The 18,481-nt window shown below is 53.2% G+C and overlaps 1 protein-coding gene across 17 annotated transcripts in view; it reads right to left on the bottom strand.

Moving 5' to 3' along the window:
• Positions 1 to 18,481, bottom strand: part of Ptprf (protein tyrosine phosphatase, receptor type, F) — an 83,193-nt gene that overhangs the window by 22,785 nt on the left and 41,927 nt on the right. For 10 of the 17 annotated variants that reach the window (XM_006502868.2, XM_006502869.2, XM_006502865.2 and 7 more), the window contains 6 exons: positions 17,902 to 18,012; positions 6,742 to 7,011; positions 4,916 to 5,497; positions 4,552 to 4,688; positions 3,962 to 4,106; positions 489 to 794 (listed from right to left, as the gene is read on the bottom strand). In XM_006502868.2, the coding sequence (XP_006502931.1) occupies positions 489 to 794; positions 3,962 to 4,106; positions 4,552 to 4,688; positions 4,916 to 5,497; positions 6,742 to 7,011; positions 17,902 to 18,012 (1,551 nt within the window). The remainder of the gene's footprint in view (positions 1 to 488; positions 795 to 3,961; positions 4,107 to 4,551; positions 4,689 to 4,915; positions 5,498 to 6,741; positions 7,012 to 17,901; positions 18,013 to 18,481) is intronic. The other 7 variants (XM_030253363.1, XM_006502872.2, XM_030253360.1 and 4 more) reach the window with 1 other exon arrangement.

Here is an 18,481-nt window from a genome sequence, read left to right on the forward strand (position 1 = left end):
TCCAATGTTGTTTCTTTGGCTGGCTGATTTGCCTGCCGAGGGCCATCCCTATGGGTCCCTCTAGCAGGGCTACTTATTCATGGGAAACATAGATGTGGGGAACAGCTGGAAGTGAGGTACCACACCTTCAACTACCTAGGCTCACACCATCTGTAACAAATTTCATTAGTATCCAGACAAAGCCCACTTGAGTCTTTTGCACTCATCTTCTCAATCCTGGCTCTCATATTAGGTGGGGCTGCTGCTTCTGCCACAGCCCTGTACGGTTTTAAAGCTTCAGTTATCTTGGAGACGGCTCAGAAGCCAGGACCTGGATACGGGATACCCCACCAACTACATCGCCCCAGAGTTTAGACCATTAAGCCTAAATTTAGAAAATGAGTCTGTCAGGTCCTGTGGAGGGATCTTGGGTGCTTGGCAGACAGCCTCAGGTGGCATGCTTCTCATCCCCACCCCTCCTCATAACAATGTTACCCACTGCAGCCTACCGTCCTCATCGGTGCGCACCAGCACCGGGCTGCTCTCAGGGCCAGGGCCCACATCTGTGTGTGCCCGCACCCACACCCGGTACTCCGTCCACTTCTCCAGGCCCAGCAGGTCCCAGCTGGAATGCTCACGGCTGATGCCATCCACCACATGTCGCTTACGGTCTTCGCCGTCCACTGCCTCATAGGCCACGGAGTACTGGGTGATAATGCCGTTGCGGCTGTCGGCCGGCGGTGGAACCCAACTTACCCGGACCGTGGTGGAGCCCGTGCTCACACATGTCACCTTCTGGGGAGGGGCTGATGGGGCTGGGGAAGACAAATGGGGGGAAAGCAGGCAAATGGAGGGTGGGGACCACAGGCACAGTGACCAAGTAACAAGGGACTGGAGACTCACCCAGCCATCCTGAGGCCCTCTAGGCATATGGCTGCTGAGACAGCCTAACTCCCTCAGAACTAGCTTTCTAAACACACACACACACACACACACACACACACACACACACACACACAGTATGTGCAGTGTCTCACACGCACATATGGAGTTCTAACAGCGTCTTTCCCATGCATATGCCGTCTCACACAAACATGGTATCAAGTATACACACACACACACACACACACACCAGAACACTTGGAGAATATAATTCTCTTCTGGGACACGTGATGCAAAGGCCTCCCTTGGTTTAAGACTACTTAGCCTGAGCCTGCATGCACAGAGCTCTGTGCTTGAGCTATCAACGTCTGCGGCTAGTCACAGGGATGGCAGTATTCAACAGATTCCTTATGAGTTAGGAGGCAAGTATGTGCTCTCCTTGTGCCTGGTGACACCATGCCACTACCAATCCAGGGGCTTCCGTTTACCTCAAGTTTGCCACTCACTGGCTGGGTAACTTCAACAGCCTTTGACTCACCGGTGGCTAAGCACCACACCAGTACTGGGAATGACCTTTAACCTTACCCTGTGCGCCCACCTCTTGTCCCAGTTGGGTCTCCCTGGGCCCCAGCATTCTACTCTTACTCCTGGGGATCCCATCACTTACTTCCATCCTTACAGCCCTGAATATTCAGACGTGACTTAAAGCACCCTGGCTTACCATTCTCACCAGTGCCCTAAACTCACTTTCTCATCTCTGTAAGTGTGTGTAGTGTATGTATATGTGAGTATGTGCACCTGCCCCACAGATTCCTGACTCGGCCTCCCAACAGTCCTAGTGCTAAGGTGCATATATGACGATACCCTATTGTTTATGTGGGTGCCGAGGATTTGAACTCAACTCTTCATGATTACGCAGCAAGCGCTCTTACCTGCTGAGCCATCCCCTCAGCCCCTCCTTCTCCCACCATCTCTTGAGCCACACTAGGTAATGGATACTGCAGCCCTGAGGCAGGCAGACAAGGCATCTCCAGCGGGCTCCCCCTGGGCTCTCTGGGCTACCTGCTGAGATCTACTCTATCTTGCTCACTCTGCCACTTTACAAATAACGCAGTCAATCTGCACAGCTTCCAGACCCCCAGCTCCCTTTACCTGTAGGCATATAAGCTTGCTGCCTGCCTGCCTTCCAACAGTACCCGCTTCTATTTCCAGCCCCAGCCCCCCTCTTCCTGTACAATCTCAAGAGTGGAGTCCAAGGCCGAGCTCTTTCTCACCCACATTCTGCTCCCTTCCTTCTCCCTCCAGAGACTTTCCCAGCTGTCCCTCTCCATCCATGCTTCCAGCGTGGTCCTCCTAACTCACAAAAGCATACGGACGCACTTCAAGAGTTCCCGCCTTCAAAGAAGACCCCATCCTCATTGCTACAGCGCCCCACCTAGCTCCTAATGACATCTTAGCATGCTGGCTTACTTCCTCATCCACTCCGAGCCCCTGCCAAGCTACCACACAGCCTGCCACCACCACCCCACCCCCAAGCCTGCTTTCTGATTACTTCTAGTCCCTTTCAGCCACTCAGCAGCAACTTCAGGCCCACCTCTGTCTTTCTCTCTGTCCTCTTCCCCAGCCCTAGATCTCATTTCTAGTCTTCTCAGGACTGCCTCCTCCAGCTCAGGCCCTACACCTCCACACTTCTACCGCTGACAGACACAGCGATTGAATCTGGGTGCCTGAAACCAGGCGCACTGCTCGAGCCTGCTTCCATGCATCACCTGACTTGGGGGGAGCGCGCACTGCTGGAGCCTTCTATCAGGAACATGATGCACCTCCATATCTCTAAGCCACGGCTCCGCATCTGCAATCTATCACCAAGCCCAGACCAGGAAGTAGCCTAGGTAACCCTCCCGCACCCCCTGACCAGTTCAGCCAAGGCAGCAAACTTCGCCTAGTCCACAAAAGAGGTTTCTAAGTGGTCTCTGCATCTTGGGTCACCTGCCCATTTTCAGAGCTACCCGACTGGTACAGCTTGGGTGGCTGCAGAGTCCCTACCCAGGGCCACTATATTCCCTACCCAGGGCCACCATATTCCCTGTTCTTTTTACCTAATTAGCTTCAGTGGAGGTCACGTGTCATAGCTCTGAGACTGAACTCTCTCTGACCTTGCACCAACAGTGTTTGCCTCTGACCTTGCACCAACAACAGTAGCTCCTGTACTGCCTGCCATCTCTCCACCCTCCCAGCTCACTCTGCACAAATGTAATTAAGAGCTCATTTGGGTAATTACAGGCACCACTGTTTGTCTCAGTCCACTGCAGGAGCCCTATGGATACTGGCCTTGCCTTCTGGCTGCGCTACCAGACCTAGAGCATAGGCTTCTAGAATGAATTTAGTCTACTATCACACCAAGCCACATTTACAATCTGCCATCTTGTGCCAATCACAATCTGGGTGCGACAGAGTCACGCCCACACACACTGACACACTCAGGTGCTATTGGCTGGGTCTTCACACAAACTCCAGGTGGTCCTACAAACAGTCACGTTGTCACAGAAGCCATGTGCTCCCACAGGCAGATGTGGGGACACACACACACTGGCACACGGTCACATTCTCATGGACCTGTCCGCAAGTGCAGAGGCCTCAGAGATTACACAACTCCCAAAGAACTGTGGTGGTGGGGTATGAGGTGGGGAACATGGGTGATGAGATGTGAGACCATGAGGAGGAAGACAGGCATCTAGGCAGGTCTCAAACGTGGCAGGCCCACCAAATCAGTGCTATGATCTAGGTATGGAAGGAGAAGGACAGAGGATAGAGATGAGTCACAGCCACACAGAACTTACCTGTGCAGGACATAAGAGTCACAGGGGTAAGAGAGGGTCAGAAGGCTGGGCAGGGAGCAGAGAAGGCAACCACTGCCTGTTCACAGACTAACAGGACACTTACCTGTCCCTTTCTCGGGGTTCAGACTCAAGAGCCCAGACTGGAGTCCAATACTGGACTCAGCAGACCTGACCACCCATCTGCTTGAAAGGGAATGGTATGTGCCCGTGTGTAGTGTACCAGCCCAGATGTGACAAGGGTGGCCTTAGCAGACACTTACTGGACTGTGCTGTACGGGCCTCTACGGTGGGCGTGAAGACGCCCACCCCCAAATCTGAACGGGCAGCCAGCTGGAAGTGGTACAATGTGTCAGGCTTCAGGTCCTCCAGAGTGTAGGAGGAGGTGGGGTCGAAGGTCACCTTGTGCTGGAAGAGCAGAAAGCACTTACTGACTGCTCAGATCTCAAAGGCCACTCAGAGGTTATTCCCCACGTGGGCTGCAAGCAGCTGGCAGAGGACCCACTGTGGTTCTCTGACAGCCCCACCCCACATAGTCACACAGCCTTGCAAGAAATGCATGGCGTGACTCATGCCACAGCCACCTCAAAGATCACAAAGGCCACCAGGGAACTGTGTCCCCAGGGGAAGCTTCAAGGCTAGGACAGTATCACACGGGCCACTAACCCAAGAGAACAAAGGCAAACTTTAGAAGTTTTGCCTCTAGCACAGGGGTGGTGCAGACCACATAGGCTGTGAGAGCTACAAAGCTGTAGGGAAACCTAGGGTCTGCAGCCTGCCTAGGTGTGCCCATCACAGACCACCAGGAACTGGGGGCTATCCCCCTTCCACCCTTCCTGGCCTCCTGGCTCACCTGCTGGCCCTCATCCTCGGCTGCCCAGTACACCAGCTCATACTTGACGATCCGCTCCTGCGGGGGCAGCAGCCACGAGAGCTGGATCCTGGTGTCCGACTCAGCGTTAGCCTGGAAGTCCGCAGGCTGTGCAGGCACTGCAATGTCCACCCCAGGCAAGGTCAGCCTCGCAACACCTCCAAGGGCCCAGTGAGAGGGTGCCAAGCTCTCACCAGCCTGGCCTGCATCCCCAGTGACCACCTATCTGTGGAGTATGACACCCTCGCCCCTCCCAAGCTCCAAACTTCACAGCCTGAGGAAACAGGTGGGACTCTGCCGGAGCCTCTGATGTCAGCTGTCCATCTAGAACAAAGCCCCTACCTACCTCCCTGCTGTGTCTTGACTTGGATGGTGGGGCTGGGTGGGCCGTCACCCACAGCAGTGAAGGCAAGGACTCGGAGGCTGTAGGTGATGCCAGGTAGCAGGCTGCCCACGGTGGTAAGGAGTCCTGCGTCAGTGTTATGCTTGTGCCAGGCGCTCAAAGGGCGTCGGGAATCTGGGGTATAGTAGACGCGATATCCCCGTACCAGGCCATTGGGCTCTTCAGGTGGTTCCCACTGGACCAGCATGGTGCTGGCGCTAAGCATTCGAGCCTGCACACGGCGCGGAGGGCTGGAGGGTGCCTGCTCCCCCGTGCGTGCTCGCACTGCCTCACTGGGTGGTCCTCGCCCAATGCTGTTAACAGCCAACACACGGAAAGCATATTCCGAAAAGGGGCTGAGGCCACCAATGCTGTATCGGGTGCTGGCCACACCATCCACTTCCTGGAAGGGGCCGTCTGTGCCAGCTGCGCGGTACTGGATGCCGTAGAAGGACACAGGCTCGGTATTTCCAGAGTCCCATGTCAGAGTAACACTGGTGGCGGTTGTCTCTGTCACCACAAGATCAATTGGAGGCTTTGGCAGAGCTGAGGAGAAAGAATTGTTAGATATCATGATTCTGAGGACAAACCCAAGGCATCATCCTAACACAGGGTACGGCCACCTGAGTGTGGTTGATGCCCACAACCCTCCTTCAAAAAAGGCTTGAAAAGCTTGTGGTGACTTCTTAGGGCAACTACTGAGATAGTGCAGCCAGGTCTGATGGTGGTCCAAGGAGTCTTAAGACCTTTGGTGTGTAACACATCACCCTTAGAACCTACACACACACACACACACACACACACACACACACACACACACACACACACACACCCGCACTGGATCGTCACATTAGCACATGTGATTCACCCAACAAACAGACCTGGTCCTATCAAGTCTCACACAGTTCACATGCCTACACTAGGCAGAGACCTACCTGTTGCTCATCTACTCTCACTTGTACCAAGTGTAACACACGCACACACGCATGCACGATCTCCCAAGGAATTGGCCTTTAGAGTTCAGAAAGAGCCATGAACTTGCTAGCCCCGCCACTAGGCCCCATGACTTGGCTCAAAACAAAGGTGGCACAATCCCAGGCCTGCGATCGCTGCATGAAGAATGAATAGCCACTAAGTCCCCATTTGGTGCCACAATGGCTCGTGGTCACATTCCTGCTCTCTGGAATTTATCGTCTGGGAAAATAATCAGCAAATGAGTTGATGGTAACTGTGAACAAGGACAGGAGGAAAGCACAGCCTCTCCTTGGATGGGTGTGGGGCTTGGGGGACGGGAAGAGTCTCACAGTGCTGAGCCAGTTACTGTGATAGAGGAGGAGCAGGCAGGGGACTAGAACTGTGTGTTTTAGTGTAGCTGGCGGAAACTGAGAGTGGGAGACCGGCTAATGTTTCTGGGTGACTCCCAGAGCAACGTGAGCCCCTGAAAGCTACCTTTTGCTTTTATAAAGGAACCAGTGTAAGGCTCAGAGTGTAGGCGCTTCTCTAGTGTGTGTGAGGCCCTGGGCTCCTTCCCAAAGAGGACCAGGAAGAGTGACATGATTAATCCTAGCTTACAGCCTGATTTCCTCTTGGCAGTACCGGGGACTGAATCCAGGGCTTCTAACATGGTAAATGCTCTCTATCAACTGAGCTGTGTCCCCAGTTCTTGGTGAGCAGAGGCAGGAAGAGCTCTATGAGTTCAAGGCCAGCTCCTCCTTATCTGCCACAGGCCTGAGGATCTAAAGCCCAAGACAGAGGAGAACATCAGCTAGCTGAGGCACCGCTACACTCACCTTTTACTGTGACCTGGGCCGTGGCTTCTATCATGCCTAATGAAGAGATGGCCACACAGGTATAGTTGGCAGATCGCATGACATTGCTGAGCTCCAGAACATTTCGGCCGACTGGCATCTCATCCTCTTTGGTCAGTTCCTCGGCGCCCATCATCCATTTCACATACGGCATGGGCGCGCCCACTGCCACACATGTGAGATTCACGCTGCCGCCCGGCATCACCTCTTGGCTGCTGGGAGGGATGGAGAAACGAGGAGCCACGCGACGCACTGTGGGAGGAGGGAGAGAGGCACTCACAGGCTGGGCGGGATGCAAGGGTGGACAGAAGGGCAGGGGCCCCTCATCAAGGAAGCCTCTCTTGTCAGAGCCAAGCCCATGCTCAGAGACAGGAGGAGTGGCGTCCCTGGGGCCTGGCTCACCATTTCCCACCTCACTTTCCAGAAGTCGTCCCTGCACTCAGGGACCATCTGGAACACCTCTTAATGACAACTTGCATAACCAAGCTCCCATCTTATGGCATGGGACACTCAGCCAAGGTCACACAGGACTTAATGCAAGAGCCAGGCCTGGTTAGGGCCACACTCCAGGTGGTCCTCCAATGACCACCCTTGTTTATTCCTGACTCCCCTCCTCCTGTGTCTCCAGAGGGACCATCAATGAAAGCAATCCAGGTCCTCAGAGCATGGCTGGGGGTGGGGGGTGGGGCAAAGGATCAGTCTGGGAGTACCATGGCAACCTTCTCTGGAGTCAGTGTCTCCACCTCTAGGCCATGGCCCCAGGAGAGAAGAGAAAATGGCACAAGTACCTGCTGGGCCTTGCCTATGCAGGTCAGCCTGGGACCCACAATGTGGATGGCCCCTTAGGAGGGCTAGTCCGGGGACAAGGGGCTGGGCGGGCCAGGGACGTGGTCCGCGGGCAGGATGGGCATGAGGATGGCAGTAACATGATGAGGGGGCCGAGCAGACGGCTTTCTGCACCAGTGAGTAAAGCTCTCAAGGCAGGTGGCTGTGCCTAGCCGCAACCCTCAGCCTTGGACTCCCCTGGCCAGAAGCTGTCCTGGGCTTCTCAGTCCAGGGCAAAGCCCGAAACCAACCCCGAAGTGGCAAGCTTGGCACAGACACTCAGAGCATGCAGAAAGGGTAAGGTGGACAAGAGCTAGCTACACAGAGACATGCTTGGCACACAGGCAGGTCATGCAGCTGCTGGCAGAGGCTCATGTGTATCCTAGACGGCCACCCTACACAAAGGGCCAGAGAGGACAGGCAGCAAGCCCAAGTGACCTGAGGGCCACTATGAGAGCACAGGTCTCTGAGGACTCTTGCTGGGGGGTCCGGACATGCAGAGGACCCATTGTAAGAAGCATGTCACGCAGTCCCAGGTCACAGAAGCAGAGGTGGCATCCCAAGAAAGAACACAAGGTTCAATGTCACCTCAATTCCTAGGGGTCAGACTGAGGCTTAGAGCTGAGACATGTAGTAAAAGTCACCGGGGTTGTACTAAGGGCTGCCTAAGACAGCTTTCAAAATCCATCACCCTAAGGACGGACCATCCAGAGACTGCCCCACCCAGAGGTCCATCCCATAATCAGCCACCAAACGCAGACACTATTGCATATGCCAGCAAGATTTTGCTGAAAGGACCCTGATATAGCTGTCTCCTGTGAGGCTATGCTGGTACCTGGCAAATACAGAAGTGGATGCTCACAGTCATCTATTGGATGGAACACAGGGCCCCCAATGGAGGAGCTAGAGAAAGTACCCAAAAGCTGAAGGGGTCTGCAACCCTATAGGTGGAACAACAGTATGAACTAACCAGTACCCCCCGGAGCTCATGTCTCTAGCTGCATATGTAGCAGAAGATGGCCTAGTCGGCCATCATTGGGAAGAGAGGCCCTTTGGTCTAGCAAACTTTATATACCCCAGTACAGGGGAACACCAGGGCCAAGAAGTGGGAGTGGGTGGGTAGGGGAGGAGGGGGAGAAGGGTACAGGGGACTTTTGGGATAGTATTTGAAATGTAAATGAAGAAAATACCCAATTTAAAAAAAAAAAGCAACAACAACAAAAAAGAAAAACAACAAAACAAAACAACAACAACAAAAAAGAAGCTGGACTCCAGAAAAATCACATAACCCTATTAAAAAATGGGGTACAAAAAAAAAATCCATCACCCCTACTAGTAACATCTAAATAACACCACTCCTGCGCTCCCTCTAACCTCTCACCCTAACCAACTCCCAAGCTCTGCACAGACAACTGGCGGCCCCTGATTAACAAGCTTCTGTGTGGTTCCTGATGCTCCGTGGCCAGCCTACAGGACCGTGGGTAGAACTTGCTTCCACACCTTCTATGCCAGGTTCCCTAAGCCCTGGGTGGGATCACAACACTGGCAGCCCCAAGTGAGTCACAGCGAAAGGCAGGCTGGGTCTGCTCCCTAAACTCACGGCAGACATTTACCTGGAGTGCATTGTACATGTCTAGACTTCCACCTTTGGCCTGAAAGAGCAGCACCCTCATTCTTTCCTCCCCGCCCCCCCCCCCCCAAGGCCTCTCTTCCTCTCTCTTTTAGAGGAAGAAGACTCAGAGACTCATATATGCTAGGTGTTGTACTCTACCACTGAGCAACATTTCCAGTCCCATCTTTGTTTTCTCTAGGGGAGCCATCTCTCCATCCTTGGCACGGGGAATGTAATCTAGATCTGGCTAATAAGTAACAACCTTTGCACCAGAAGCAACCTTTGGATGTTTGCACAGCCGGTGAGAGCAGCAACACACTTTACAGGGACAGCTGAGCTCAGGGTTTCCTTTCCTAAGGCCGGGGAGGACCGGCTGCAGTACAAAGGTAAGAGCAGTGGAGGAACAGAGCGAGGCGATGGCGAGCAGCGGCCCGAACACACTGAAGACCTGGCTCCAGGGCTTCCCAACACCGAATCTATTTCTACACTTCCTAGTTTTGTATCATAAGACTCTTTATTTTGCTTAGTCTAGCATACCTGGGTTTATCCTAAGTCTCTTTTGAAAAAACGTATCTATTTCTTGTTTGTTTTTTGAGACAGGATTTCTCTGTGTAGCCCTGGCTGTTCTGGAACTCACTCTGTAGACCAGGTTGGCCTTGAGCTCAGAAATCCACCTGCCTCTGCCTCCCAAGTGAAGGGATTAAAGGTTTGTGCCACCACTGTCCAACAAAACTTACTTTATTATTCACTTAAAGATTTATTTTATTATTACTCTAGGTGCCTGATACCCAAGGATGTGGTGAGCTTTCAGGATGGAACTGGGAATTGAGCCTGGGCCCTTTGCAAGAACAAGTAGTCTTAACCATTCAACCAAATCTCTGACCCTAATTTTTTTTTAATGTACGTGTATGTAGGCCTGCACAATCATAAATGTATGCTGGAACCCACGAAGGCTAGAAGAGGATGCTAGAGACTCTGTAACTGAAGTTACAGATGGTTGGAAGCCACTATGTAGGTGCTGGAAACTGAACATAGACCTCTTCAAGAGCAAATGCTCTTAACCCTTCTCTCCAAACCCCTCATCATTGATGCTTTTTGTTGTTGTTCAAAACAGTATTTCTCTGTATACCCTTGGCTGTCCTGAAACTTACTCTGTAGAGCAGGCTGGCCTTCAGCTCAGCCCCCTTCCTGAGTGCTGGGATTAAGTGTATGACACCATGCCTAGCCTTTTTATCATGTATGGATTTTCGTTTTTGTTTGTTTGTTTTTGTTTTTTGTTGTTGGTTTTTTGAGACAGGGTTTCTCTGTGTAGCCCTGGCTGTCCTGGAACTCACTCTGTTAACCAGGCTGGCCTTGAACTCAGAAATCTGCCTGGCTCTGCCTCCTAAGTGCTGGGATTAAAGGTGTGTGCCACCACTGCCGGGCATCATGTATGTTACTATCAGGAGTCTACATGGCTGATGACACGGTATCACAGACACAGTTTTCATGACAAGGGACAGGTATATCCCAGGGATCATAGCTACCAAGTGTCCCATGGTAACAGACTCCCTTGCAAGAACTTTCAACTGGCAGATGGTACAGGCAGGCTTTGCCAGCCCAGGGCATGGGCACTCCTGGGCTTCATACCAGGTCTAATAGCTGAGCACTCCAAGGTGAAGAACAGGTATACAGTGCTGCATGTAAGCCAGGTCCAGGCCTAGCAAGGAATGGAGGAGTTCAGAACACAGAAGTTGCTGGAACTGAACAAGCCTCTCTGTCATTTCCTTTTCATTGAAGGGCATGCAGTCATGTACTGATGAAGCCACTCTTTTTTTTTTTTTTAGACAGGGTTTATATATCCCTGGCTATCCTGAAGCTTAGTGTATACACCAGGGTGGCCTTGAACTCACAAAGGTCTACCTGCCTCTGCCTTCTGAGTGCTGGGATTAAAGCCATGCACATCATGCCTAGTGGAAAGCCACTCTGTACTCTGTACAGAGGGTGCCTGTGCCACCATGTCTCAATTGCAGATGAGGGCCAGAGTCAATGCTGACACAGGAAGTGACGCATCTGCCTTTATATCCTCAGGAAGATCAGGTCTGTGTGGTAAAAACTCTATCTTCGAAAGCCCATGAAGGCCATGGGGCTTTAGCGTTGGCATAATGTCGAGCTCCAGATGGCATACAGATAAGACTTTTGAGAGTGACACTAGTTAATGGTGGCTCTAGTTAATGGTGGAACCCAAATGAAAGAGGGGCCACTGGGTTTATGCAGTAGGAAGTAGGTCTTTGGCTAAAATACCTGGGGCCCATACCTAAACATGTCCAAACTTTGACCCCTGGATAGTCCATGGTGGACAGTGTTTTCCAAGCCAGCAGAGTCCTCAGGGATCAGCTTCGGAGCCAGGCCAATGCCCTGGGCCGCTCCTTTCAAAGGCTCCATCTCTAGTCGATGTCAGGAAACTGGGCCCCCATGGGAAGTGACACTAAGAATGGCTTTTTCTTTTTTTTTGGTTTTTCGAGACAGGGTTTCTCTGTATAGCCCTGGCTGTCCTGGAACTCACTTTGTAGACCAGGCTGGCCTCGAACTCAGAAATCCCCCTGCCTTTGCCTCCTGAGTGCTGGGATTAAAGGCGTGTGCCACCACGCCCGGCTAAGAATGGCTTTTATTTTCCCTCCAAGATGCAAGCTATAGGGAGAACTTTGGGGGCTACAGACAGGTGTGAGGTCAGGGTCACCTCAGCACTGGGAAAGGAACTCAGCCAGAGGCCCCAGGTATTCCACTGATAACTACATTCCTATAGAAGGGCACTGGGGTCCAGCCACATGCAAAGACTCCTGGAAGTCAATCTGCTAGAGCTCAGGTAGGCCAGCATATCTACTGAAAATGGGGAAAGAGGCAACAAAGTGCCCCAAATGCTAGAGGCCCTGTGTCCTAGCCCAGCCTAGACAGCTACTCCTGTGCCAACAGTTGCAAGTGGCTGATGCTCCAACATAGCATCTCCACCGTCCTCCCCCGGCCGCCACAAGCACAGGGCCTCCAAAGGGAACAGGACTCTCCCTGGACTTGGTCTATTGACAGAAGCAACAGCAGGGAAGGAAAAACTGGAGCTGGGGAAAATGCACTTAGGGTCTAATCTCAGGCTCCAACAATGCCGGTCTATTACTGTTCCCCGTGCATCCTTACTGCTGACATTTTATAGACAATTTCCAAAACAGGGCCCTGCCATTTCTGGATTATATTTCAGCTGTAACTTTTAAGTCTAATTATTTGCGCTGACAACCCCCTATAATAGGGTGGTGCGGCGCCTGGAGGTATCCGCATTCAGTGGAGTGACAGCCTAATCGCAGGGGGAGGTAGCCCCGCAATCTGCATTCACTTGCGGAAATTTCTCTGATGAAAATAACACAACATTAAGGAGGGGATAAGGGGCAGGATCCACTGTATCAAGATAAAATAACTCTTTAATAAATAACCTTGTGGCTGCCGCAGAGCAGTAATTAAATGCTGGCACACCCGGCACACAGTTTTAAGTAAAGCTAGAAAAATGTAAGATGCAATTATCAGCACCAAACAAATTACCAGCCCGGCAAATCCCCCCGGAATATTTAGAAACTCATTTCTCCTTCCCGTTAAATATTTGTGTATGTGTGTATTTTTGGTGGGACCACAGGGTGGGTGGGGAGAGAACAAAGGATGCAGAGGGTAGGTGAAGGGGTGTGGGGGGAGTGGCTGCGGGCTGGGCTGTCTGCTGATGACTATTTTCTGAACGCCCTGGCAGATCCGCCTGGTCAGCGAAATGGTGTAACCGAAATGCCCCAGAGCTCAGGAGTGCATACAGATGGAGGCTTATGTTGATATCTGAGCCCAGGCTGCAGCCCTCCTCCTGACTGGCTCCCTTGTCCTCCCGGAGTAAACTCAAAGCCACAGAGCATGATGCAGAGGCCACCTGGTAGCTGGGGTCTGCCCTGTGCTTCTTCCTTGGACCCCCCAAAGCCCAGTGATTAACCCTTTACACCACACGATATATAAAGGACCACCAGCCCCTTGTTGGTCCAGTACTGGGAAATAGAGGCCTGGCTCCAGGGGACAGCTCTGGGAGAGGATCCAGGGAGTTTCAAAAAGCCCTGCCCAATCTAAGGCTGAGCTGGACTGATTGATACTCAAGGCCTAAGGAGACTGCAGTGACAATTCAGTCACTCCAGGCATAAGCAAACTGGATCTGAACGCTCAGTGCCACTGCCCAGCATGGGACTGAGGGCTGTTAGCTGGTCAGTGAGCCACATACACTGTACCCTCGGAGAGGCACAGAGGCTGGCTTGGAAGCTCGGGTAGAGTGGTCTGGGCAGGCAGGGTGACCTTGGTTTGGACCCGGTAGGAGACAGAAAAGATATAATGTCGGGACACTTACTCAGTGTATGAAAATGATGCCACCTGCCTTGGACTACGGCCATCAGGGTCTTTGAGAGGCAGACCAAGGCTGGTCTTAAGTCTCAGTACAGCCAGTCTGCTTTGTGGAGCATTGGTAAGGCTCTGGGGGCCTCAAGGGCAGGGCAGACACTGCAGGACTGTGTCGCGTACTGTGAGATCTCAAGGGGACAACTCACTCTAAATTAGCCTCCTCCTATTGCCTCCTGCAGTTCTGCCTTCTCTTAGTTCCGCAGACAACATAAGGGTGGGTGGGGAAATGGTAGAAGCTTCCCTGAACTCCTACATGCCAAGCATGTAGTTTAGTTTCTCTGACAGAGATCCCCATGACCATTCCTGAAACAGAGGGCTAGCCTGGTCTGGGTGCAAAGCTGAGTGCAGTTCTGTAGGGTACAGTTTTATGCCGTGCACCGTGCATGTGTGGCCACTCCAACAGCGGAGCCTGGCTAAGGGGACATGCAGACACACAGCGAATCAGGGTCAAGCAACAGGTACATGCAGGGCAGAAGGCCTGCCCACCCATCCCTGGTCCTGCCTGCCAGCCAGCCCAAACACCGAGAAGAGGCCAACTGGCGGGCAGGCGCGGCTGGAGCGAGCCTGAGGGAGCCGACCAAGCCCGCTGGTCCCAACTGACGGGCACAGTCGGTGGGCGAACTGTAGATGGATAAGAAGTGAAAACGACCAACCTTCTCGCTGATCTGAGAGATGAGAGTTTGGGTTGATGGCAGAGTGCGATGAGGATGAGAGGGAATAAAAAAAGACAAGGAGAAACACAGAGAGAGTAAAAACAGGCCAACCTCCATCTGCCCACACAGCACAGAGACAAGACAGGACTCCTGTGCCCCTCGCACACACACGTGCACACAGGTGCACACGGACCACGCCGCTCACAGAGGACTTAGGACTCATGGAGAGACACAGTGGACAGGGTAGGGCCCACCAGCAGTGCCAGGGACGATGAGGGCAGAGCAGGTAGGGGTAGAAGTGGGGCACGGGCTAGTCACCATGCCTCACACACCCTCACCGCTCAGACAGACCCTACCAGGCTCTGGGGTCAGGGTCCACCCAGCTCACAAACCCACCGAGGCACACAAGCCACTCCAGCCCCACCACTGTGAGGAAGCCCCATGCCTCGCCAACACCAGTGTGAGGAGCACGCCCGGATGCCTGTGGAAAGAAAGGCTAAGAGGAAATGTCCTCTAGTCATACAGCTGAGTCTCAGATGCCGGGTTCCTGAAGAGAACGGAGAGGCTGGTGATCTTGGTACAGGTAAGGCAAGCTTTGCCAAGGGCAGAGTTCTGCCTTTGGCCCGGGAAGCTGTATGCCTGAGAGCCGGAGGGGAGAGACGCCGTGGATGGAAGGAGAGAGTGAGTCACTCAGGGAGGGAGTCAGATGGTGATGGAGAAAGAGGCTGGTCCACCCAGCGTGCCTGGGCCTGCTAGACGGTGGGTGGAACTGCAGGCAACTGTGAATAAAGTCAGCTGTGACTGCACGATGTGTGTGCCCCAGCGCTAGCCCAACAGAGCCCAGACAGCTGACTCTCACGCGCCTCCTGTGCTCCTGGCAGCATGCGGGAAGCTCTGATGCCCATGCACTGCCCCATCGGTTGAAGCAGCCTACGGCCTCAGAGAGGCAGGGAGAGCCCCGACAGTCTGGGGAACAGAGGAAGGACGTGAGGAGGGAGGCTAAGTCTGAGAAGATGAGTCACTAGACAGAAGAACAAAGTTAGAGATGGAGACAGAAGCCCTCAGGAGGCAGCAATCCCGAGAAAGGGTATCCACAGGGGCAAACTGCCTCTGGGTGCCGGCGTCTGGAGAGAGTTGTGGCCATTTAGACTGGTCTTATTAAGTGCTGCTACTGGTTCCTGACTGGCTAGGGATGCTTCTAAATATCCTACTATGCGTAGAATGGCTCTCAACAGAGATGTATTCAGTCTAAAATGTCAACAGTGCGAAGGGTAAGAAACATCTGAGCTATAATTCATACTAGCCTGAATCAGGAGGCTTAAGGCCTGACAAGAGTTGGGGGACTTCCATCTCTGGGTGATAACAGGAACCATTATGGACTGAAATTGCTATATTGGGAGACAAAGAGTCCAGCAGATAGGCACTGGAGTGGGGCGGGGTTCTTCCATCCCTAGCCACCCACATACAGAGTTACAAATACAGAGCTGGTAGTTAGTACTACTACACAAGGTGGTCCCAGAGCACTCCTGGGGCTGATGGGGCTTTGCTAGGCACAAAAGGAAGCTGCAAACACTACAGGCCAGGGTCTCAGTGAGCAGGGCTTTCCTTACGGTACAGATCCGAGAATCAAAGGTCCCTCATAGATTTAGATGGGTTCTAGATATGAGGCAGGGCCTGGAGGGTGAGCTATAGAAGCCAGGTTGGCGACGTTAGGCTCTAGGCAGGAAGGGCTGAGCGTAAAATGGGTAAAGAAGCTCCCATGCCCTTGACCTCCCAAAGCTCTTCCAAGTGGATCTTATGCCACGAGGTGGGAGAAGGCAGGCTCCAGCTAGGGTCATGTCCAAGTCAATCATGTGTGGACAGCGGGGACTCTGCAGGTAGGGATGCTCCAAGGAGTGCCTTAGCAGCCACCTCAGTCCATTTCCAGAGATAACCATGGCCCCGCCGCTGGCCACAGCCAGCATGTCTGTGGGAGCTGGACAGGTGTGGTGCCTAGCTAGGATGCCCGCATCATCCTTTCTGAATCTGGGTGGCCTTTTCCTGCTTTGGTACTGCCTCTGGCAGCTCTACCCTAGGAAACGGCCATAAAGCAATGCTTAAACAGCCAGCTGGCTTGGGGTTTACCAAGGCCCTGCAGGATTCTCCGCTCTCTGCTGTAGCCATGTGTAGATAGGGGCTGCCTTGGCTGAAGAGCAGGGAGGAGGCCAGTCATTGTGAAATCTTTTCAGCTGCTAATCTCCCAGAGGGAACTTGGCAGACTCCTGGGCCTTTGTTAAGATACCCAGCCTGGATCAGCCCTGGGTTAAGTGTGCTCTCTCCAGTTCTACTCCTCTCTGTTTTCAGGAAGTTTTTGGGTTCCTGGTCTCTGTCCTGGTGGTGTTCCTCAAGACTGGCCGTGGGTCATCTCACTGATGGGTATACAAGGGCACTCAACAACAAGGACAGAGAGAGGGGTTTCCCAACTCCCATGAAGGAACACAATTAGCCCAATACAAACAGCCCCTCTGGTCAACTAACAAGCTGACACCTTTGACCCCTCCAAAACCTGTGCCCTGGGGCATGGCTGGCCCTCAGTAAGCAGCTGGTGGCTTGCACCTCTCTACCTTGGGTAAGCAAGTCTACTGAACTGCCTTGAGACAGGACAGGCCACTGCCATCACTTGGGCTCCATGAGTTGGAGAGACGTCATACTATCCTCAGAAAGAGGGAAGGAAGCTTTTAAGGGATGGAGTGACTACTGCAGGGAGCTACAAGGAAGCTTGGTCTCTTTCCTTCAGCCATCCCCAGTGAGAGATCCATCTTTCTCGACTATCTCTCATGGTCTCAGGGAGGCCCAGGCGGCCAACTTTGATTCCCTCTGGCTATAAACAGAGGCTGGACACACCAAAACAGTCCCAGACCCTTCAGCTGTGGACCGAACTGTAAATACTGTAAATAGCCCCCAGTCCATTTCGCCCCAACTAGGAATGCTCAAGGCAATATACCCATAGGGGCTCAGCTACCTCAGCCTCACGCAAGGTGAGGGGCGGAGTTGGTCGTAGACCACAGCAGGCTCCTCCCGGAAGGCCGATCTGGGCCATTCCTGAGCCAGATTTAAAGTTTAGAACCAGAGTCCTAGAGCCCAGCCTGCTGGAGTAGCAGGAGGGAAAGTCAGGTCAAAAATGCATATTCACATATAACTGCATGTGTCTGTGTGCCCACTCCCCACCCACACCACACCACACACACACACACACACACACACACACACACACACACACACACACGAACAGCAATGTCTGCTCAGAAGGCTCCAGACTCCCATAGGGCTCTGGGACCGGGCAGCAAAGACCTACAAGAGATACAAATGCTCCCAAGGGTGAGAGGGTGGAGGGAGCGTCTGCTTCCCCAAGGGCCTGAAGGGAAAGAAGGCAAGTCGTGGCGGCTGCTAGTAGAATGGCCCCTGGGAGCTATGGAGGTGGTGGCTGTTAGTGCTGCTGCGGAGAGAGATGGGAAGGAAAGACTTTCGGAGTCCCTCCAGTATTTGCACCAAGGTCTCCTCTAGGCAGCAATGCTTGGCAGGTGACGCCTGGCTCCAAGCTGACAGAGCTGGGTGTGGCCAAGTTCTTACCTCGCACATACAGGTTGGCGGGGGCCGAGTAGCGTGTGCCTGCAGAGTTGGTGGCCACACACTCGTACTTGCCTTGGTCAGACTCCTCGCTGCTCTCTATCTGCAATGCACCTGTGGGGGGGACACAAGAGAAGACGTCGGTCACGGTCCATGGTGCGTGTGGCCTGGGACACGGCAGCCTCGACAACAAGTGTAGCCCCAGCGACAGGGGCTCTCCTGGGCCACAGCCTAGGGCCTGTGTGTGGCTTTCAGGAAGTTCTTTCTGATGAGCCAGGTCCCTCTAAGCAAGAGTCAAGAACTTGTACTTAGAAGCAAGATCCACCCAGGGGCTGTCCATAGAGCGTCCACCACTGTTCGAGTGAGTCCTAAGGCTATTTGCCAATAACCATGCTTATCAATGTTCTTGTCCTCAAAGCCTACAGACCCATAGGTCTGGAATTCCTAAAGAAGCAATGTCCTCATCAAACAAGAGCCTGAGACACTATCATCTACTCGGAAGGAAGGAAGGGGCTTGCCTTGGGGCTGGCCGCTCAGCAGCCTCGGCCCCACACTCCCACCATCGTCTCCCACTCTGCCTCCA

This window comes from Mus musculus, chromosome 4, assembly GCF_000001635.26.
Source record: "Mus musculus strain C57BL/6J chromosome 4, GRCm38.p6 C57BL/6J".
Taxonomy (NCBI): Eukaryota; Metazoa; Chordata; class Mammalia; order Rodentia; family Muridae; genus Mus; species Mus musculus.